The sequence below is a fragment of the Trichosurus vulpecula genome, chromosome 4, assembly GCF_011100635.1.
Source record: "Trichosurus vulpecula isolate mTriVul1 chromosome 4, mTriVul1.pri, whole genome shotgun sequence".
NCBI classification, from domain to species: domain Eukaryota; kingdom Metazoa; phylum Chordata; class Mammalia; order Diprotodontia; family Phalangeridae; genus Trichosurus; species Trichosurus vulpecula.
Window position 1 is genome coordinate 167,199,233 of NC_050576.1, and position 24,445 is coordinate 167,223,677.

General features: G+C 36.5%; 1 protein-coding gene across 9 annotated transcripts in view; it reads left to right on the forward strand.

Moving 5' to 3' along the window:
- Nucleotides 1-24,445, forward strand: part of BCAS3 (BCAS3 microtubule associated cell migration factor) — a 772,682-nt gene that overhangs the window by 137,558 nt on the left and 610,679 nt on the right. For all 9 annotated transcript variants that reach the window (XM_036754180.1, XM_036754172.1, XM_036754177.1 and 6 more), the window contains exons 8-9: nucleotides 17,983-18,090; nucleotides 22,487-22,563. In XM_036754180.1, the coding sequence (XP_036610075.1) occupies nucleotides 17,983-18,090; nucleotides 22,487-22,563 (185 nt within the window). The remainder of the gene's footprint in view (nucleotides 1-17,982; nucleotides 18,091-22,486; nucleotides 22,564-24,445) is intronic.

Genomic DNA, 24,445 nt, shown 5'->3' on the forward strand with positions numbered 1-24,445 from the left:
CTCAAATACTTTGTTCCGCTTTTCCTAATTTTGGTTGAATCTGTTAAATATCATGAATGAAAATAATAAAATTCTATGTAAAGAAAAATGGCATTGTGTTTAGGAACTCATAGTCATAAAAAACACATTTTACATTGCTTTAAGGTGATACGTGCTATACTTTATTTTCAAAAAACTTATGGAAACATTTCTCTGATTATGTTATAGGATGATTTTAATCAAGAACCTGTATAAGGATATGTAAGAACTAAAAGCTTATTATCAAAAATTATAAGTAGACCTTGAGAGTCTTTTATTTTCCGTTGTGTTGAAATTGACACAAGTTGGATTCAGAATTGTTTTTCAGAGCTCATTCAATTTGTGCCCTGTTTCTTATCAGTCATTCAACATAAAAGAATATGAGATTATTGTGTATTCACTCACAGAGTTCATTTCTTTTTGCAGAGGTTTTTTGTTCTAGTGTTGTTCTAGATTTTATGATCCTTGGTCAGCATCTATGTTCCTGTACATCATAGGTTCCCAAACTTATTTGGCCTACTGCCCCCTTTAAAAAAAATTACTTAGCACCCCTCTGGAAATCTACTTTCTTTAACATTTTTATGGTTTTTTTGAAATTTGAAATTTTCAAAAATATTAAATATATTTTTAAAAAATAGCACATGTTAAATTTAATAACTTATTGAATTTTTTTCCTGCATTGAAATTTTGATGATGAAATTTTGTGTCATGTATGCCTGGGACATTTATATCCCTTTATTAAGGGGATTTGTTCTGTATAGTTTGGATTCAGTCAACGTGGCCTTTGAGGCTGTAGGTTCCCCCATGCCTGCTCTAATCCATTGGTCTGCCCAGTTGCTCATGGGATATCTTGTGTAGACACCTTCAGATTTTGACAGACACCTGTTTCAATGATGGATTGTATGTTGTCCTTTTATTTTATTCTTGCCCTTAGATCTATTTCAGGTTTTTGCTTTTTGCTCTATATTGAATCATGAATTCTGATTAGCAAGACTGTTGTTGTTTGTTCTCATTGTATTTTTTTTTTTTACATTTTTTTCTTCTTTTGATTTAGAGCTTTTAAACCTTTCTGATAATGGTAGGTAAGAAGGGAGGAAACAAACATTTGTTAAGCTCCTACTGTGTGCCAGGCATTTTGCTAAACACTTTAAACATATTATCTTGTAATATGTTTATTATCTTCACAACAGTTTTCCGAGGTAGGTGCTGTTATCTTTGTTTTAGAGTGGGGTAAATTAAGACAGACAGTGGTTAAGTGACTTCCCCTGGGTCACAGAGGTAGTAAGTGTCTGAGGCTTGATTTGAACTCTATTCTTTCTGATTCCAGGCCCAGGAACCTTTTGAATGCCTACTATTTGAGGAGCACAGTTGTGGGCCTTGGAAAATACAAAGTTGACTAAAACATAGTTCTTCCTTTCAGGAAACTTACAGACTAGCAGAGAGGATTATAGAATCAGAGATTTTGAGCTAGAATGTAGTTTAGCGAATTAGCTGAACACTTGAATCATTGAATCAGAGATCGAGAGCTGGAAGGTAGCTCAGAGGCCATCTAGTCAAATCCTGTATAATGAGGTTAAATAACCAGCTCTTGCAGAGTCCTGAGTTGAATCCCTGTCTTTTAACTCCATATCTAAAGGTGTTTCCACGTGTCATTCATAAGACTGATTAAAAAGTCAATGTTGAGTCATTTTATTTTTGTCTGACTCTTTGTAACTCCATTTGGGATTTTCTTGGCAAAGATACTAGAGTGGTTTGCCATTATCTTTTCCAGTTCATTTTACAAATGAGGAGCTGAGGCCAAAAGGGTTAAGTGATTTGTCCAGGGTCACACAGCTAGGAAGTATCTGAGGCCAGATTTGAACTCTTTGAAGATGAGTCTTTTCTGATTCCAAGCCCAGTGTTCTATCTACTGTGCCACCTCACTGCCCATAGAGTAAAGGATAGAGTATGTATACACAAGAATGGTGCATGTAGCATGCAATAAGAGTTCATTGGATAACACATCATTTCCAAACTTAGTGACTTGAATAGTCAGATGAACAGTGGCTTTTGGTCCTCATTCTCCCAGCTAATATGCAATTGAAGAAATGTTCCCAACTCTCTGTAACTCAGCTATCATCTTGTGAAAAATATGCACTGTTACTTTTGATTTTGAAGAGCAGGAAAAAAGAATGCTGAAAGAACTCTAGAATATACATTTACTTATTAAATTCCCCAATTCCATGTGAATTTTAAATTCTCAGTTTTTGGTTAATACAGCAATATCCAAAATTGGGAGTATAGAATGGCAAAGACATCAACCTGTTGTGAAAGAACTGTATCACTTGGTGATCAATTGAATTCAAATAGAATCTTTTCAAGGAATTAAGACTGTGCTGTAGAAAATTATCTGGTGCTTCAAAATGTTATAATTATCTAAGGCAATCTGAGATCATTTTGAAGCGGTTCAATAGGAAGAATTTTTAAAAAATCATTATATAATAAAATATTCACAGCTGCCAAATATTAATAATGATTTCCAGTTTTTTTTATACTCTTCCATTTCTGATTAAACTTTTTAGTAACAATCTTTGAAAGTGGCATGTATTTATTTAAATATAGGCAGAACATGTCATGGTGCTGCCTTAATCATGGATACTTGGGTAGTGAGCTTTCAGATAGTCCTAGTTTTACTTGGTGATGGAGAGACATTTTTCCTCTCCTGTCCTCTGATTTCATTCATGTAGGGAACTCCCAGTGTAGTTGCTCCTTTCTTGAATGCAGATGGGCATCTACTTTGTAATTCATTGCCTTAGAGAATTGCCTGAAGACACTGGGTCTTGCCCATACTTGCAGCTGGTGTGTTTTGGAGTTAGGACTTGAACCTGCATTGTCTTAACTCAAAGGCTGGTCCAGTATACTTTGTTGCCTTTGGGTGGAGAGACATATGTAATGTATGAACTCATAGTCACTGACATATGAGAATGATGTTTAACAGCTACAGTGAATATTATTAATAATGGTTAGGAGTATGTAATCTATAAAAGACTGCAGCTAAATCATTTTACAATTTTCTACTAGGTTGTATCTTCTGAGTAATCCGTTATTAAATTTTGAACAAATACTTCAGGTCATAAAATTCAGGCTCTTTGTTATGATTATTCCTTCACATCCCAGTTGGTGTGTCCTAAACAATCCTGTTTACTGAACTTTCTTCAGCCCGTTCTGGTCCTGGAGTACCCATGTGTTGAATTGCTTGTTTCTTAGCAGCACCAGCTATATACTAGTGGGAAGTGAAAATGTTCACTCCTTCTGCTAGATTTTTCTTAAATTTGTAATTAGATCCTGAAATTCTGAGCTACCTATGCCTATGTAATTTATTTCTTCTCTATGAGTAGTATGCACTGATAATAAGTTCTTCCACTTGAAAAGGCTAAAAGCCAAGACCAAAGTGGAGGGAGTGTTGGTGCATGATTTTCTTTTTGCAGATGATTGTGTCCTCAGTGCAGTCTCTGAAGCTGAGATGAAGCAAAGTATGGATCAATTCTCTGCTGCTTGTGCTAATTTTGGCCTAACAATTAACACCAAGGACACACAGGTGCTCCATCAGCCACCACCACACCATCCCTATGTGGAACCATCAGTTACAGCAAATGAGTTTTGAATGCCGTGCATCAGTTCACTTACCTTGGTAGTGTACTTTCCAGAGATGTACACATTGATATTGAGGTTGACGCACTCATTGCTAGAGCTAGCTCATTGTTTGGGAGACTGAAGGAAAGTATGGGAGAGAAGAGGTATTAGACTGATTACGAAACTGAAGGTCTACAGAGCCACGAATGCCAACCTCATTGTTGTATGCCTGTGAAACTTGGACAGTCTGCTAGAGCCATGCCAGTGTATGGGATAAATTAAATTTTAAATAATAGGAGAGTCGTCTCAAGGTGAAACAAAGTGGATTTATTATAAATGGCGGGTGTCACGTCCCAGTACTGCACTAGAGAGTGAGGCGAGGTAGAAAGAAAATACCAGGGCAGTTATACCTAACGCAAAGACCCCCCACCCCCTTCTATCCCTCCTCACCATCAGTTGGGAGGAGGGCTTACAATCTAGGCGCGAAAAGAACTAGACAGAGAACTAGGAAAACTAGATGGGTTCAGTCCGTTTGTGTCTTCCTCAGGTGGCGTCCAAAAGTCTAGGGGGAGACATGAAGAGAAAAGAGAAGAAGAAGGGGCTCATCCTCTCATCCCTGTCAAATGCAAATCACAGCAACCCTTTCCTTAAGTTATCATGCTAATTCTGAGGAGGCTGCAGGAAGGGAGACTGATTGCAACTTGGCTCTTACATCTCGAACAGATCTCAATATCTTATCTGTAATCTTTTGGCCTTTACAAATTCTTCTTGGGAAGGGAAGAAATACACAGTCATTTATATTTCTTCCTTTCTGCCAAGTCTTCACACACCATCCCTCATCCGCCCCATTCACCAGGAAACTGAATCACTTCCATTTGAATTGTTTTAGAAAGATTCTGAAGATCACCTGGCAGGATGAGGTACCAGATACTGAGGTCCTTACTTGAACTACACTGCCAAGCATTCAAAGTCTGCTCCAGAGGGTGCAACGACAATGGCCTGGCCATGTTGTTCGAATGCAAAACATATGTTTGGCAAAAAGACTATTTTATGGAGAACTCACACAGGGCAAGCATTCACAAGGTGGTCAGAAGAAGCAATACAAGGACACTCTCAAGGTCTCTCTCAAGAACTTTGCAATTAGTTGTATAACGTGGTAGACATTGGCATAAGACCTCTTAGTATGGCGTGCCCACATCAGAGGAGGTGCTGTGCTCTATGAGCAAAGCAGAATTGAAACAGCTCAAAGGAAACACAGGATGTGCTATTCGGAATATCCACCCCAATTGTTCACATGGACTATTTGTGCTGGGCCTGTGGTAGAGCATTCCGAACTTGTATTGGCCTGATCAGCCACAGTTGGACACATTGAATCTTGACTCAAGCGTAGTGATGTCATTTTCGTCCTCTTTGAGAACAAAGGACTACAACCAACCAACCAACCAACCAATCCAGTTGGGTTACATTACATCTGTCACCAAGTCCCTCTGATTAAACACTGAGTAATAATAATGTTTTTCGCCACTTTTGCACCCTGGATGTAAAAATAAATACTCTCTGTGAAGGTCTTTGTATTTGGTTCATCCAGTATGATGCTAGTATTTGGGGCTATGTAAGGAACTTATTTTTTGGTAGCCTCACTTAATAGAAATTCTTTGGATTAACAAAGCTTGTGTCTTCTGCATCTGATAGGATGGTAGTGGCAGAATGCCTTGTACTAGGAATTACATTGTGTGTTGGGAAAACAACTGTATGTCCTCAGTCACTTTTATGCACTAGATATTATGTTGGTAGAAACCTGTATTGGGCTGTTTCCTATTCAGCATTTTTATCAATGACACTAATAACAAGCTTTTCTAATTTGTAGACGACATGAAGATGAAAGGGACCAGTAACATAGTGAATGATTGAATTGAGATCTCAACAGATCATGACTAAGGCTGAACAATGGAACCAATGCAACTAGATGATATTTAATTTTTTTATTCAGTCATGTCTGACACTTCATGACTCTATTTGTTTTTGTTTTTGTTTTTTTTTTTGCCCAAAATACTAGAGCAGTTTGCCATTTCCTTCTCTAGCTCATTTTACGTGTGAGAAATAGAGGCAAATAGAAGTTAAGTAACTTGCCCAGGGTAATACAGCTAGGAAGTATCTGAGGCTGGATTTGAACTCAGGAAGGTTAATCTTCCTGACTCCAGGCCTGGAGTTTTATCTACTACACCATGTAATGCTATTTAATAGGTGGTAAATATAAAGTTTTATGCTTAGGTTTTTAAAAAAATACATTTTTATTGATTTTTAAAAATACAATCAAAATTTATTGCATTATCTCCCTCCCAGAGAGGTATGCCATATAAAAAAATAATATTTTTTAGAGAAAAAAAGAAAAATAAGAAAAAACTGATGAACATATTTTTAAAAATCTGAAAATATGTGCAATGTAACATACGTGGGGACTTTATACCTCTGCCAAGGATTTGAAGTGAGGGTATCTTCTCATATGTCTTCTTTGGAGCCATGCTCCAGTCATTTTTTTTAAAAATTGTTTTGTGGTTCTTTCCCTTTACCTTATTGTATTCAATCTTTCCTTGTTTTCCTGGCTCATCTTATTTCACTCTGAATCATTTCTTGTAGAGCTTGGTTGGGCTGTGCCCATATAATAAAAATCACAATGCTACTAAAGTTAATTTATAGTTTTGATGGTATATCAATTAAAGTAACAAGAGGATTATTTTATAAAACTCAATAGAATAATACCAAAATTCAGTTGTAGATATAAAATTTCTAGAATGTTCAGGGAAATAATGAAAATAATAAGAATGAAGGGAGAACAATAGTTCCGGACCTCAAACTATATTTTAAAGTAGTAGTTGTCAATGACATTTGGTCTTAGTTAAAAAAAAAAGGAAAGGTAAGTCAATGCAATAACAACAACAATAAAAGTCATAGCTTGCATTTATACAGTACCTACTGTATGCCAGGCACTATGCTATGTGCTTTTCTATTTGATCTTTACAGCATCCCTGAGAGGTAGGTGCTATTATTACCACCCTTTTACATTTGAGGAGACTGAGGCAAACAGAGGTTAAATGACTTATCCAAGAGTCACCTAGATTGTGAGCGTCTGAAGTCAGATTTGAAATGAGGTCATCCTTACTTCAAGTCCAGTGCTTTATTCACAAAAGAATTCAGAAATGAAGTGTTTGATAACCTAGAAAAGGAAAGAGCCCCCTAATTGATCAGAATTTCTGGGAAAACTATGAAGTAGTCTGGCAGAAATTAGTCTTAGAGCAATACCTTATACCATATTTCTGAATACATTAATGGATACTTGACCATAATATTGAAGATCTTATTTAAAACAATTAGAGGAGAAACAGATCATGTGCTGTTTGCAATTACAGGCAGGATGTCTTATATTCTTTTATGTCATCATAGGGTTTTCTAGTTTCCGTCGTCCTCCTCTTCCTGGAGATCCTTCCTATATAACAAATAGTATTTTTCAAAGATGAGAAAGGAAGAAACCCCACACTTATTGAAAAAAGTACAAAAATATGTGCAGCTTGCAACAAATGTAGACTGCATGCCTCTACAAAGTTGTGGGCTGGAAGTATCCTCTCATTTCTTTCTTCCAAACGTGCTTGATCTTTATAATTTTGTTACATTCACTTTCAATTTTGGGGTGTGCGTGTGTGTGTGTGTGTGTGTGTGTGTGTGTGTGTGTGTGTCTTTCCATTTACGTTGTTGTAGGTACTGTGTATATTTGTGTTTGCTTATTTCACTCTATCAGTTCATGTAGATCTTTCCTTTCTTCTCTTTATGCATCATATACATAATTTCTTACATTACAGTAATATTCCATTACATTCATGCACCACAGTGTGCTTAGTCGTTCCTCAATTGATGGGCTTCTACTTTGTTCCTAATTTCCAAAAAGACAGTTTCTTCTCCCTAAGGAGCTTATAATCTACAAGACATCACACAAAAGGAAGCTGAAAAGTGGTGGAGAGGACATGATGAAGTACAAAGTGCAGTCTGGTGAGAAATGAAGAGATCTGTGGGAACCGTGACCCAGAGGGTTTATGTAACTTGCCTAATGTCCCTCTTTGAGGACAGAACCTGGAATGTAACTATGTCTTTTGACTCTCAAATGCAGTACTATTTCAATTCTCCCAGTATATCTCTCCTCCTGGTTGGGTCATGAAGAGGATCTGCTTCTGATTTCAGAAGGAGAACTCTAGGACTAATGGGGGGAAGTTACCCCCATAAGAAAGAGATTCCTAATTGTTATAGCTGTTTGGAGATGAATTAGATTAGAGATGGACATTTCCTTTAATTGGAGGTTTTCCTGCAGATATTTGATGAACACTTGATGAGCTTGTTAGAGATGTTAGTCTAGGGGACAAAGAGTTGGACTAAATGGTCTCATAGGTCCCATCTAACTCATATTCTAAGGCTATAAGTACATGCCATGGCTTGTCAAAATGAAGGGATTGCCCTAAGCAATAAATGGTATCTGGATGTATAATTCAAAGGAATCCAGACCCTGGACAAAGATTCAACATGATTGATCTGTCTAGAAATGAATCCAATGCTGGCCATGAATAGATGAACAGGGATAAGAGTTGGAACTAGTTGCAACTTTGAATTATAAATGTCTGATACTTTTGAATTTATCTCTCTACTCTCTTTATCTTTAATTTTTTTTAGTTGTGGTTTCGAGAGCTCCATTGAAGTTTTGTGTATAGTCTCTTGTCTTTGTGCCTTTGCATTGGCTATCTGCCAGGCCTGGAAAATTTTTCTTTCATTTCTGCCACATATAATTACTCTCTTCCTTCAATATGTATCTCAGGCATCACTTTCTACTTGAAGCTCCTCTAGTGTTCTTTCTCCCTAAATAATATTGTATTTATATTTATCTTTTTTATAATGAGCAGTAGCATGAAATAGTAGAGATTGTGGCCTCACAACCAGGAAGACATGTACTGTCTGGGTAAGTCTACTTTGAGTGCTCTAGGCCAGTGGTGTCAAATTCAAATAAAAATGGGCCCAGTTAACTGTCCCTAAACCATACATAAAAGTTCCTTCACACCACATATTGACTTGGAAAACTGCATATTAATATCATTTGTGTTCTTTTATATTTTCATTTATATGTCAGATATTTCCCACTTTCATTTTCATGTTGTTCCTGCTGCATTCTGTCATGTTGAGTGCCTCTATTTGATACCGCTGCCTCAGCAACTCTCTGAGTCTAAAACTCTTAATTTAGAAGAAGTGGGTTTTCATTGGTAGAGGGAATTTCCTTACCTGGGAATTCTCTGTACTAATTAAATAAAAAATCTGGACTCTATCCTTATCCTTTTTTGGGGGGAAAGGAAGAGAGTTCTTATTTAAAATACATTTTAGGATTATCTTATTTTTCATCATGTAAATGTTCTTCTCCTCTGTCACCCAGCCATTCCTCATAGCAAAGATTGGAGAAGGCAGGGCAATTGGGGTTAAGTGACTTGCCCAAGGTCACGCTGCTAGTAAGTGTCTAAGTGTTTAAGCGTGTCTAAGACCAGATTTGAACTCAGGTCCTCCTGACTCCAGGGCCGGTGTTCTACTCACTGCGCCACCTAGCGCCCCCCCCCCCCCCCCGAGATTTTTTTTTTAAAGAGAACACATCAACAAAACTGATGGGTACCTTGAAAAAATTTGAACATTGCTAAATTCAGTGTTCTTCACCCAGGACCCCCTGGGTGAAGTGTCCCTGTACTTATTTATGTACTTGTTACATCTCCCAGTTAGATTATAAGTTCCTTAAGAATAGATACTGTTTAATTCTTTGTAGTCTCAGTCTTTTGAGATCAGGGAATACTTTCTGCCTTTTTTTTTGTATTTGTAGTACTTGGCAGAATGCCTGGCACATAATATGCTTTTAATTGGCTTGCTAATTGATATAATCAATTACTTATTACTTGCTTATTATATGGAAGGCACTGTGCACTTTTTGTTATAAATTAAAAAGCAAAAATATTATCTAGTCCTAGCTTCCAACATATACACAGATAATTAAATTCAAGATTATTTGAAGAGGAAGAGAGTAGTGGCATCCTAGGATCCTAGGTAAGGAGAAGGAACAGACTTTAGAGACTCATCCAACTCCCTCATCCACAGATGAGGAACCTTAGGAAAAGTTCATTGCTTAGCCTCAGGTCCCACAGGTCATAAGTGGCAGCGCTGTCAAGTCTTGCAGTCACAACTGTCTCACAGACATTTGAGGAGGAAAAAGCAGTATGGTTTGTTGGTGTTCAGTCGTGCAGTTGTGTCTGATTCTTTGCCACCCTATGGATCATAGCATGCCAGGACCATCTGCTTTTATTTTCTTTTTAGAGTGGTACCAAGTAGTTTTGGTGATTATAGCTTTATGGTATAATTTGAAGTCTGGAAGGAATATTCACCTATCGTTCCAAGTTTTTTTCATTATTTCCCTTGAGATTCTAGATTGTTGTACCTCCCAATAATTTTTCTTTTTCTTCTGGATATATGAAGTGCTCCTTTGATTGTGATGTCACTAAATTTGTGATAGAATTGTCATTTTTATGACTTGAATGTGACCCAGTCATAAGTACTGAATATTCCTCAGTCATTTAAATCCTTCTTTAGTTTTTGTTTAGGATTGTTTTATAATTTGAAGTACCAGATCTTAAACTACATTATAAGGCAGTAATTGTCAAAAGTATGTGGTACTACTGGCTAAGAAACAGAATGGTAGATCAATGGAACAGAGTAGACATACAATTTATAGCAGCAAATAAATATGATAACCATGTATTTGATAAATGGTAAAGACTTAAGATTTGGGGATAAGAATTCATAATTTGGTAAAAAATTGTTGGGAAACTGGAAAGCAGTATGACAGAAACTGGGCATAGACCAATATCTTATACTATTTACCAAAATAAGTTCAGAATGGGTACATGAACTGGATGTGAAGAAAGATGTTACAAGAAAATTAGAAGAAAATAGAACATATTACTTAACACGCTTATGGATAGGTGAACAGATTATTAATAAACAATAGATAGAGGGCAAGATTAGGTGTAAAACGGATAATTTTGATTACATTAAATTTAAAAGTTTTTGAACAAATAAAACAAATGTCACCAAGATCAGAAGGAAAGCTGAAAATTGGGGAAAACATTTATAGGTAATTTTTTCAGGTAAAAGGCTTATATCTCAGATATATAAAGAACTTTGCCAAATCTATAAGACTAAGAATTATTCCTTAATTGAGAAATGGTCAAAGGATATAAACAGGCAGTTTTCCAATGAAGAAATCAAAATAATTTAATTATATGAAAAAATGCTCTTAATTATTGGAGAAATGCAAATTAAAACTATTTTAAGATATCATTTTAGACCTACCAGATTGTCTAAAATGATTGAAGGGGAAAGCGACAGATGTTGGAGAGGAAAAATTGGGACACTAATTCATTGTTGGTGGAATTGTGAACTGATCCAGCCATTTTGGAGAGCAATCTGGAATTATGCCCAAAGAGTTATTAGACTGCTTATAACCATTGACCCAGCAATTCCACTACTAGATCTATTTTCAAAGATGATTAGGGGAAAACAATGTTTATAGCAGCTCTCTTTGTGGTGGCAAAGAACTGGAAATTGCGGGGATGACCATCAACTGGGAAGTGACTGAGCAAATTGTGGTGTGAGATTGTGATGGAATACTACTGTGCAATAAGAAATGAAGATCTTGGTGATCTTAGAAAAACGTGGGTACACTTGCATGAAAGAATGAAGAGCAAAATGAGCAGAACCAAAAGAACATCATATATAGTAACAAATATTATTTTAAGAATGACATTGAATGAATAAGTCATTTTGACTATTTGACTATCATAAATATCTAATTTAACTATGAAGGAAAAAAGATGCTATCTGTATCCAGAGAAAGAACTGCTAAATAGAAGTCTGTATAGAATATATATTATATATGTTATGTATAGACTCCTATTTGTGTCTAATGGTAGCCATCTCTGGGTGGGGGGAGGGCAGAGGGATAACTTTATATATTTGAAAGGAATAGCAAGTTGTACATAATAGTTTTTCAGTTGTGTGTGCAACCACATTTATTATTATACAGTGTTATAGAAACTTTTGTTTTATTCCATAAATTAAAAATAAAATAAATGTGGAAAAAAAAGAAATCTGCACCATAAATGAGTTTATAGATCCTTCTCAGTATTGAAGTATTAGTGTTATTTGCAATTAGTAACCTTTATAATTTCTCCTTTGACAGTTTTGATTTTCTAAACTTCATGGGAGAATTATTATTTTAATTTGATAGTTGGTGAAGTTTTGAAAAATATCATGACATTGAAGGCTTTTAAAATGCTTATTTTTGGAGGGATATTTATCTTTTAAATTTGTAAAAATCTCATTTTTTTTTCTTAAGGTGTTTTAACACAGAATCTAACAAAATAAAATTTGTTTTTGCATTTCCTAATTGCTCAATTAAACTTTTTCATTTCAGTAATGAAAGCTTTTTTTTTTTTTGGTGGGAGGGGGAATTAGCTCTTTAAAGGGGCCAATCAGCTTTCTTGCTTAACTGCAAAATTATGTAGATTTGGCTGTTGTAATAGTTCAAAATGAAGACTTTTTCTCCCTAGTAAAGACTTAATGACATCCCTACCAGATTTCAGGGTGTAGCTCAGATGCAAAGCAAGTCACAGATTGTTCTGATAGGAATCATTGCATGTACTCATTCTACAATATACTATAAAGTAAGTTATATAGGTAAAGGAACGGTCAACACAAGAGATATTCATTCAGAACCAGGATAAATTTGATTTTATATTTGAAGTGAAAAATCCTGGATCACCTTACCATGTTTGTTAGTACCCACATATTGGTAAATTCCTGTAATTAATTTTAATTAATAAACCTTGCTGGCCAATTATAGACCCCCAAATAGTTTTTCCCTAGTAAAAAGACCATCGCTCCACCTAATCCCTGTCATGACTTGACAGATTTAGAACTGATCTAATGTTCCATCTTAAAGGGGGGAGGAATGTACCTGGTTCCCATTTTTTAAAAAAAATTGTCAGACTTAGTTTTAATGTGAATTGACAAGTTTATGTGTAAATGTCAAACCCAAACCTTTTGAAATGTTAACCCATTTAGTCCAAGTTACTCTCTCAAAAGTAGATTTAGATTTCATTGTATTAAAGTGTGTATTATTTCACTGACTCTTGGTCAGTACAAGGGGTGCAAGGGGCAACTTGTGGTAGTGCCTTCTATATCATGAACACTGTGATGGAAGAGGAAAAAAAACAAAGGTTCTGCAGATTTTGCAGTACATCTATGATAGGCCTTTCTGGTTTGGCAGCCTTTCATTTAAAGGAACATTACTCAAAGTTTTCCCATTGTCCTGCTTGGAAACAAATTGGTATTGTCTTGTTCAGGACTAGAGAGTGTGATAAGGCATCTAAAAAGCACAGAGGACCTGAGAACAAAGGGCCAATCTCAGACGTGCATGTGACTGCGTTCTGGCAGGGAGTATGTTGCCTCCACTCTGAATGTGTGACTTTGTGAAGTCTCTTATTTTAAAAGATTATCTTTCCTTATTAGGCCAGCAAATGAGAAATTTTTCCACATATAAAAATAGTTCTTGGTTCTGCCAAGCATTTTCTGTCAGCCTCTAAATTGCGCCCTCCCAGCAATTGTTTTGTCTACTTTTACCAAGTGCTTTCTGGCGGGGAGAGAATCTCAGTTGTGACATTGTATGGTTGCCAGTAGAATGATCAGAGTTTTAGTTTCCAGTATGTGGCATGATGAGCTGCTAATTGAAGGTGACAGTCTGTTGTTTCCCACCCCATTGGCTTGGTAAAATGTTAGCCTTCACTTGAACAGTTAACTCATTCCTTCTCAGCATGGGAACTTGAGGTATTGCCAAGATACCATTTTAATCTTGTAGTGATTTTGTAGGTTGAATTTGGGTTTGAGATTATAACACTTATTAAGTAATATGTGTGACATGATCCATCAGTAGTGTTAGGAAGGAGACAGATTACCTCTTGGGATGCTGCTTTTGAAGTATTCTTATAAACCCAAGTGTGAGTTCCACTCCTCGAAGGCTCCAAGATGACCTTTGTTTTAGTACCAGCCATCACAATACAGCCGGTGATTTCTAGCAGCATATTGGAACATTTGGAGGGAGTTTCTCCATGAAATAAGAGCTTGTGGCATGTGTTCTGTTTCTGGTAGTGGGGGCAGAGAGGCACATGAAGATGGCAGAGTTATAGGCATAGCTGGGAGAAAGGTATGTTGGTGTGCCAGTTTAGAATGGGTAGGCTCTAGGCCTTCTTTCACAGTCCATATCTATAACACACAGCTATTTGTAATGTGCCGATTTTTAGGGATTTCTCTTCACCCTGAAATGTGATAACATAGACATATAGTACGGATTTGTCTTCTTTTTTCTTTAGCTTATAGTTTTCACCCCTTAATATTTAATATTTAGTGACGTGTGAATAACCAATATTTTAATACACTTTGGAGAGGAATAAAGACTTTCCTGAGAATTACCATTCATTGATAAGTCTACTGGCTTCTAAAATTGCATCTTCCATTTTACCCTTCGAGGCCTTTTTTCTCTATCCTTGAGGACCAGAAAGTTTGGTATTTAATAAAAAGTTGGCATCGTTTTCCTTCAGGCAAACCAACAGAATTAATTTTCATGAATGACAGAGTAAATATGGGTGGGAAGAGCATGTGTATTTTTTTGTGTCACTCCTACAACCATTCTGAAGAAATGATCCCTTTGAAGTTGAATTTTGAAGAACAAAGCTTCTTGCAGAATTACCTGTGAATCTCTCACCCATCCTCTCTGACACATAGCTTAAGGGCTATAAACTGGTCAAATGACTCAATCAGATTGGTCTGCTATTGAGAAGCATGTTTTGGTTGGACCTAAGGGAGAGGAATCAGTGGGGATATAGCATTGGTTCAGGTACTGCATAAAGCTGATTCTTGGTTTTGGGGAAAATCTCACACCCTCCCTTTTAAAAAAAATTTTATTTTAGACTCAAGGGCCAGAACACAAATATAGAATAGAGAAAAGAAACAAAAGCATATCATAAACTTAAATATTGAAACTTAAATACAAATTAAGAAAGAAAAAAGTATGTCATGTGCATAGCAGAACATAAGAGAGGATTCAAAATATGTAACAATAAATTTTCATTTCAAGAAAGCCTTATGATAAATAATACACCTTGTATTGTCCATCTTTTCTTTGCTTCCTTGTGTTTTCTTTTGTTCTCTATTGTGTACTTTTTAAATTGTTCTTTTTTCCCCTCCCCACACCTCCCCAGAAGGCTACAATATAGTTTAGATATGTTTCTTGATGGCTATAGATATATACACACATATATAGACATATACTTTCCCAACCATACTCCTGATCTTTGTTTTTATGTTTGTGCATATTTCTTGTTTCCTATCCCTCCTGCCTCCTCTACTTTACTTCTACCTGCTACCTTACTCTCCTGTTACTTGCCTACCCCCTCCTCTACCAACCGCCTTGCCCCTCCTATTACCTGCCTTCCCTCCTCCCCTATCCTCCCATCCCCATTAATCTAAACACTCTTCTCTACCCCTCTTTTACCTATTCCCTTATTCTCCCCTCTAAAGATCCCTCCCTTGTCCTTTCCCCCCCTCTCTATGCCCCTACCATTTTATTTCTTGTAAATTTAGAAGACTTTTATATTTTTCTAAATATGTTTGTATTATTCCCTCTTAAACCCTTTTCTGATGAAAGTAGGTTGCCAGAACTACCACCCTTCCTCCCCATCTAATTCCTCTGTATCCTTTCTTCCTCTTGCACCTCATTTGTATAAAATGGTTACTCTTTTTAGCTGTTGCTAAATGGTTTTACTTTTTAAAATTCACATCATAGTCAGGTATACCCCCAGCTTGCCAGTTATTAATAAAAATCTTAGACATACATTTTACATTATTTAAAAGGTAAACAGTATTTTTTTTTGTGTCTCTTTACCAAGCTGTTGGCTTGTTTTTCATGATTTTCTTTCATCACTCTCATTTCTTTTCCCAAATTTCCTCTACTTCTCTTACTTGATTTTCAAAATCCTTATTGAGCTCTTCCATTTCCTGAGACCAATTCATATTTTTCTTGGAGGCTTTGGATGAAGGAGCTTTGACTTTGTTGCCTTCTTTTGATTGTGTGTTTTGATCTTCCTTGTCACCAAAGTAAGTTTCTATAGTCAGTTCCCTCCCCTGTACCCCCTGCCCCACCATTTTTTGATCATTTTCCCAGCCCATTACTTGACTTTTTGTTAACTCTTTGTTAAGGTAGGGCTCTGCTTCTAGTGTGGAAGGAGAACTGTCCCAAGCTTCATGGTTTTTATGTAGCTGTTTTCAGAGATAATTCTAGGGACCTGTAAGTTTTCATTTTCCAAGGTGGTATGATCTAAGGAGAGATTTTTACTCCTCTCCTGACTTGTGCTCTCTGGTCTGTGTGCAACAGCAAGAACTTTTTTTTTGCCCTGGAACTGTGAGGAGAGTCCCCTCTCCACTGTGGCTGCAAGCTCTGCTATGCTAGTGCTCCTCCTTGCCTTGGGACTGCCACCCAGGACTGGGACCCAGATCCAAGTATGGGCAAAGCAGAAGAGCCCTGCAGAGCAAAGAGACCCCTGTAATCTCCTTCTGATGAGTTGTTCTATCCCTTTACCATCTGTGGTCTGAAAGCTCCAGAAGTAGCCGCTGCTAATTCAATTACTCCAAAGGCCTGCCCCTAGTTTCATGGGACTAGGGCTGTGTTGGCATGGCCTGTGCTGAACTGAGCTTCTCTTTCAGGTCTGACAGACCTTTCCTGCTGACCTTCTAAGTTGTCTTTGGCATCTATGTGCTGCTAAGTCTGGAAATCACCGCTGCTGCCAGTGATTCAGTCGCCTGAGTCCCCCTCTTGGTTTGCTGGGCTTTGGGGCCTGGTCTGGTCTGGTACAGCCTGTGCTGGACTATACTCCTCTCTCACCCTGATGCAACAGACCTGTTGCATCTTTCCTGTTAACCTTCCAGCTTGTCTTGGGCTGGAAATTTGTTTCACTCTGTCTTTTTGTGGGTTCTGATGCTCTAGAATTTGTTTAGAGTCTTTTTTTCAAGGTATTTGGAGGAGTTTAGGGGAGACCTTGGGCAAGACCCAGCAGGTCTTTTTCAAGACACGAAAAATAGGTGCTTTGATTCCCAGGTCTGCCCTGGCCCTTGCTCCTTCTGTGTGTGTCACATGTGGGCTGCCCGGGTACAAATTGCTTGGGCTTAGGTGCTACAATTCCTGGGGGCCGGCCTGGTTCTGTGTCTTGCTGTGCTTGACTTGTTGAGCTGACCGTGCCTGTCACAGCAGTGGTTTGGAGAGGGCTACCTGAATTCTGTTGACTCTTGTTATGGTCTCTCACACTGGTGCAACAGACCTTTCCTGTCTGCCTTCCAGGTTGTCTTGGGCTGGAAATTTGTGGGTTCTACTGCCCTAGAATCAGTTTAGAGTCATTTTTAAGAGGTTTTTGGAAGAGTTTGGGGGAGAACTCAGGTGATTCCCTGCCTTTACTCTTGCCGTCTTGGCTCAGCTTTCCATATCTCTTTTTTAAGCCTCTTTTAACTCCTCAGGTGTTTTGAATTGAGAAACAAAGGGTGTATGTTTCCATAAAAGTTTTGTAGGGGCTCTGAATTCAAACACCTTTGACTGATGTCTGTCTATCATGTTGCTTGCAGTTCATTGAGAAATTGAGTGTTTGTCAGTTGGGAACTGCTGGTATATGATGGAAAACACCTGTTTCCCCTACCAGTATTTCCAATAGCAATTAATGTTGATACTTTACATGATAATATCCTTGGTAGGTTTAATGAGAGGGATGGTCTGCAAAGTCATTTCAGAAATCTATTTGAAACTTCTGTAAATTTTGTAATTTCTGTAATCTCAATTCTGTAAACTTATATGGTGCATATATAGGTGGATGGTATGAGGCAGCTTCTTGTCTAGATTGTGACCAGAAATAAATTCAGTTTTCAACTAGGGATTTTATTATTAATGTAGAACAAATGCTTCTCTAAGTCCGAACATCAGGAATAAACTCCATTCTCTACCTGCCTATCCTTTCAATTTTTTTTCCTGAAATTAATGCAGTTTTGGTTGGAGAATGTTTATGGTTTAGGATTTTTTTTAATGGCTTAATTTTGGGCATGGTAAAAGCTTCAGTGTTTCCAATGTATGCCTCCTTCCTCCCTCCACCTTTCTGTCCTCATTTTACAGTAATGAATTTTGCTTCCTTTTAGCACAAGTCCCCCATATTGTTGTGTGGATTTGCATTCCCTTCGTACTGGGGAGATGGTGAAGTCCATTCAGTTCAAGACTCCTATCTATGACCTCCACTGCAACAAACGGTAAGTATTTTTCCTGCATAACTTAACATATTTTTTAGGCCATGGATAGATCTAGTAATGTTCTTAGACTTTACATAGCATATACAAGTTTCATCATGAGGCCGGTTCAGAAATAATAAATTAATTAATTTAGGCAAATTCTTTCTGAATTCTGCCAGATGCATAACTTATATTTTTCCAGATTGTTAGAAATGGTCCAAGTTTGGCCAAAAATTTTCTTACATTCTTCACCTTAAAGGAAGAACAGGAACTAAATAGATTTTTCCCCCTTACAAACGACAAAAAAGATATCCCTCCTTGATAATGTTTAAATTTAATTGTTAATAATTTTGACCTCATTATTTTTACATGGGTAGAGATAGCACAAAATTAATCTCAACTTCTTTTTCAATAACTCCCCCCTCAGCCGCAGTATTTTAGACTTTAGCATTTGATGAAAGACAAACCCCAATCACATATAGCTTAAGATCTTCTGTTTTCCATGTTATAGTCACGTGAGAGTAATAACAACTTTGAAAATGGAAACAAGTCCTTTGGCAGCTAGGTGGCATAGTAGTTAAGTGCTGGGCCTGGACTTAGGAAGACCTGAGTTCAAATTTTCCCTCCGACAATTATTTGTTGTTTGACTCTGGGCAAGTCCTATGCCCCAGCTTCCTTAACCATAATATAAGGATAATAATAGCACCTACCTCCCAGGGTTGTTGTGAGGATCAAATGTGATAATATTTTTAAAAGGAATTAGCATGGTACTTGGCACATAGTAAGCTCTTAAAAAATATTCCCTCCCTCCCTTCCTTCTTCCCTTCACTTCTTCCTCCCACTTTTCAGGGACCAATACCTCGCAGAGTTCATTTTCTCTTTGTGTAAGTGTTTATCCTTCACTGGGGTTGATGGGCCCTGTGGGCATATCCTGAGGCCGTACCTCTCTTTAGTAACCAGCGTTCCTTCCAGGATATTGAACAATATCATGGTTCTTCTTATCCACAAATAATGAAGACAAACGCTTTTAAAGCTGAAGTTAAACTTAGATATTAGCATACATTTCTATACTCGGAGGGATTGTTAATAGCTTAAGGTGATACCCATAACCAGTGCACCAGACATTCCTAGTACTCCATTGATCAGAGTATTTTCTTCATCATATTTGATTTATCCGAGCTTCGTATCTCTTTTGAAAATTTTACCAGTTTAGATTTTATCCATTTACCCATTTTAACCAGGGAAAGCATCAGTAAGAATAAGAAAGAGAAACAATGCTTTCCATTTGGAAAGTACAAATTATGAGAGATAATGTGACAATAAATTCTAGAGAATAGCCTTCAAATAGAAATTGGGTTTAAGCCACTCATCAGATAGAGCCTAAAAATTTCTCAGTGCTCTAGGTAATTCTTCTGTCGTGGAGGAATTGTTAGTCTGCATGAATGAAATCGTACTTCCTAACACTGCTGCCTCCCCCCCCCCCCAAATGTTAATTAAAATTCCATAAAATTAAATTCTATTTCTGGAATAGAAAACTTTTAAAGGAGCATAACACTTTCTTGTAGTGCTAATGGTACCCCTTACTAATTGTTGAAAAAGGAACAGCCACCTCTTGGAAGTCTCTAGCTGTGGTTTTCTTTCCCCTAGATTGCTTCACATTCTAATATTTGCTAAAGCAAGTTAAATTCTCGAAGTGAATATTCTTTGTATTAAATAAGAACAATTACAGTGTTCATAAGATTTCATCTGTACCCTTCGCTATTTCCCTCAGATTGAAAAGTCTCAAATTCTATAGTAGAAAATGTTTTCTGCCTCCTTCCATAGTAAATGAGTCAGTATTGGCCTTTTCCTTAGTATCAATAATTTGTTTCCTTCTACATACTAATTACACACTGCTTGCTTTCAAACCATTTTGATGCCAGATTTTGTATACTTTTAGTTAGACTTTAAGTTGGAAAAAGTAAGCTTTTCAAGTGGAAGTTTTTATTCATTTATGGAACTGTTTACCAGTGATGGAAAATAATGTCATAGTTCCCCTTTTGGGCTGCCTTAACACTCAGGTATCTTTTCTTTCTGGTTAACTTTCTGGTTAAGTTACACACTGATTTACTACCCTTTATTACCATTGATTTTCCATTCAGGCAAAGGCTCAACACACTTTCTGCTAATTACATGCATATGCCTTATACACTTAATATAATTTCAAAATACTAGGAAAAATTAAATCACAGCTATAACATCTGGATTTTTGACTATTTAACTTTTTTGTGTATAATCTGCATTGTTTGCATAGTACCTAGTGCATAATGGATGCATATTGATAAATGTTTATTGATTGATACAATTTACAAATAGCATAAAGGAAATACTGTCTTTGAGTTTTGTATCTTCTGACCTTTTTAAACTATGAGACATTTCTCTCACCAGTTCAGTACGTTCTGTTAAAATTTTAAGCATTTCTAAGTGCATTATAAATGTAAACTAATTTTGGATAGAATATAAGAAATACTAAGACGATAAGACCAAATTCAAAGGTTTTTCCTTACTTTCTATTTGTCCCAGCTGTTTTCCTTTCTTGATGACTCATCTGAAAATTAAAAATATAGTCTAAGATCTTCATTTAAAGACAGGTTTGCTATTTTTCTTTCTGTTTTAGAAAATGAGAACATTGGTCATGATCAAAGTTTTTTAAAAGGTACAGATTATGGGGCAAAAACAAACCGAGAATATTATGTTAAAGGGATATGCATTATGCTGATTGTATTCACCTTATTTATTTCCACAAGTTATTAATGATCATATAACTCATAAGTGGCAGGTGGAGGCAGAGCTATGAGTGAGTTATGAAAGGTCATCAGCAAAAAAGAAAAATAAATGATATATTTGTGGCCAGACCTTTGAATATTTTGTTGATGCCACACTGTCATTTCATATTACATAAAAAGTTAAAAAAAGCCCCAAAACCTCTATTAGATTTTACTCACTTTGCTAGTTGAATCAATTCTCAAAAACTGAATGTTGGCAAAGACAAGATGGTGTTTTGCGTGAATAGAATCTAACTTGCAAGTACAGTGTCAGTTTTTTATCTCCATAGTTCATGTTTGCATTGTCCTTTCCAAGTGAACAACAAAGCAGAAGTTGCACTCCTTAACATCGAACTAATCTCACCTTAAAAATAGTAATTTTGGAAATATCTTTTTTGGCCTCTGAGTATCTTGGTTTTGGCTTCTCACCATTGTTCTTTTTAGTTTTACCTTCATTCTCTCAAAGACTTGAGTCCTTGTATTTATTGAGCTCACCATTCGGTGCTGTTGAAAGAAGGATCTGTCATTTTAACATGTTTTCGGCTGAACCAAACCTAAGCTCCATCTGTGCCTGCCTACTGATTTTCAGAGCATGATACCACTTAACACAGTTCATAACTAAAATTGTTGCGAGGATTTTTTTTCTTATATTAAAGACTCGAGTCCTAATATTCTTGAATGAAAAACAAACATTTCTAAAATTGTCTGTATCATATCACATTTTGTCAAACCACCTGAGAGTTCGGTCAAGTTTAGGTAATGAGGTGACTTTATGATTGTCATTACTTTATTTTCCTTAATATTGTTCTCTGAATCATATAAATTGTGGTGAATAGTCTGCCACTCTTTAGCTTCTTTGTGGGTATCATCATTAGGTGGCTAGACAAAATGCCCAACTATTTGTAGATATGTAGCCCTGGAGGAAAATGGTGCCCTAAGTTCCCTGAAATGCACAAAGAATTTTATAAGAAAATATTGAGATTAATGTAACTATTTAATGTAAAGAGTTGATTCATTTGTGCTGGTTAGCCACTGTCCTCTTGTTTTGTTTTGTTTTTCTGTTGTCCTTGCTCTTGGAAATCCAGCAATCGTTTTAATGACAGTTTTCATAAATCCATTTGATCTTTAATTCCCTGACTCTGAGCTGTCACAGGAAAAAACACTTTTAGAAAATGATGAACAATTGATTGTTAAACTTAGCCATTTGTAATGAAGATGGATTTCACAGAATTATCTTCACTGTAAATTTCATTTGGATAAATAGAATTGAGGGGAGGGCAAAATACGTTTCAGTAAATAGTTGCTATAATTTTTCTTCTGTGATAGATTTTTTTCCTTTAACCCACTCTTTTTTTTCCCCTTATGATCTAAGCTGCTTTCTTATGTATTTTTCATCTTTCTTTCAATAGGTTTTTTTGGCTATGAAAGGGACTATAGCTGTAGATTCAGCATTCTTTTGAATTATGTCATTAACAGTTGGATTGGTGACTGTTGATTTCTTGAGAATTTTTTCAGCATGCATGATATAACTGTGAAATTAATTTGTAGAATTGCACTATCATAATTATTTTCACTTATGGTTTTTTCATTCTTGTTTTCTTTTCCTATTTTAGAATTCTCGTCGTCGTCTTGCAAGAGAAAATTGCTGCCTTTGATAGCTGCACTTTCACAAAAAAGTTCTTTGTTACAAGTATGTACATATCTGTTTTAATTTACTGTCCGTAACATCTATTTGCATTTATGCTGCACACCTGCTATAGTCAAAATAATAGTTTACATCCAGTTAACTAACCTTTTGTATGTATTGTTAATCATGTTTGATAAGTCTCTACTCTCATTTTCCTATGAATCCCATTAGAAGTCCTTAGGTTTAATACAGAAACTTAGGAGACAAATATTTAGCTGTATTCTATATATTCTGTTGGGCAAGTTTCCTCTTTTGGTGCTCTAATTTCCCTCTGTGTAAAATGGAAACAGGAGTACCTAATTATTCATTAATTATGGCTTCATAATGCTTTTTTTGGTTTTAAAGCATTTCCAGTTAGTTAGCATTTGCTCAGTTAATATGGCATTCTTAAAAAGGAGATAGATTAAATGTACAATTCAGAAGCAAGGGAGTGGAGTCTTATAGACATGAAGCCCTTTGCATGAGGTGACTGACTGAGGTGGGGGTGCTTAAGGACCTGCCACTCAGTTCCTCTAAGAATGCCACTTATGAGGCCACATAATTTGTGGTAGAAAATGCAGTCTGTAAAAGGGGTTTGTTCTCTACAATAAATTACATAAATTTAAAAACAAAAATAATTTCCCACCCTATCCTACTTCTTGTTTTTTTTTTTTTGGCTTCTTGGCTTAAATTCTTATGGACCCTCCCATTGCTTCTGTTGCATTTAATATCAAATGGATCGTAGCTGGACTAAGTGAAGTTTTTGGCCTTTTTCTGATGTATGTACCTGCACGTGGGTGCTTTGCAATAGACACATTTGTGCATTTTTTTGTAATACTTTTTGGTGTGATGCCAGAATAGGTTTTCCCCTAAGTACTTGCATGCTTTGGTAGGGCAAAAATGAGGATGAATTCAGTCTTGAACTGTCATTCTGTTCCTTGCCCCATCATGTCACTAATAGAAGCAGAAGGACTGAAATGTAATTAAAATTTTTCTATTTTATGTCTTTTTTTTTTTTTTGGTTAATATGACAATAGACTTCCTTTAGAGTTTGGGAGAGTGAATGCTGTCAGGAATCCAAAGAAAATGGAGGCCTTTAGCCTGTTGTAATATAAGGTACTCAATAGAGTGCTGAATTTAGAGTCAAGAAGTGAGTTCAGATCCTGGTGACTCTTTCTAGATGTATGACCATGGGACATGTCACTTAACCTTTCCAGCTAATGGTTTTCTGTCTGTTGTGATATAGAAAGGAAAAAATTTAAAGCCTGTGGCAATCTTTGAAGTACAATTTCAGTATCAGCTATTTATTGTTTTTTGTCCCCTCCCAAATTTTTCCCCCCAGAGGTGGACCAGTACTGGGTGGATCAATAGCAGTGTTATCTTTAGGGAGGTCAGATATTAAGAGTATGGATAGTTAGGTGTGTCTTTTCACCACTTTATGAAAAACAGCTTGAGTGTCTGAGGCACACTTAAGGGTTAAAATGGAGTTGAATCAATTTCAGAAATGTTGATCAAGTATTTACTGTGGACAATATCATGAACTCTACCTAGGAATACAGCAGAGGATCTCTTTCATCCAGGATTGTATAATCTTGTTGAGTTCTTATACTTTCTTTGCTAGCACCATCTTTGCACAAGGACCAATGTATTCCATGAGTAGCTTTATATGCTTTATGACTTGATAAAATTGAGCTCTCTCTCTCAATATCTCAGGTTTTTGCCCCAGTGATGATATGTTAATATATTTTCATATTTATATGACCATGTATTAATTTTTCTGGAAACTGTTGGGTGAATTTCTTTTATTCCTCATTTTATCCCCCACATTAAGGCAGAAGAGCATATCAGGGCAGCATGAGATTGTTCTTCTTGCCCCACTTCCCTCCTTTGCCTTCTTATTAAGTTG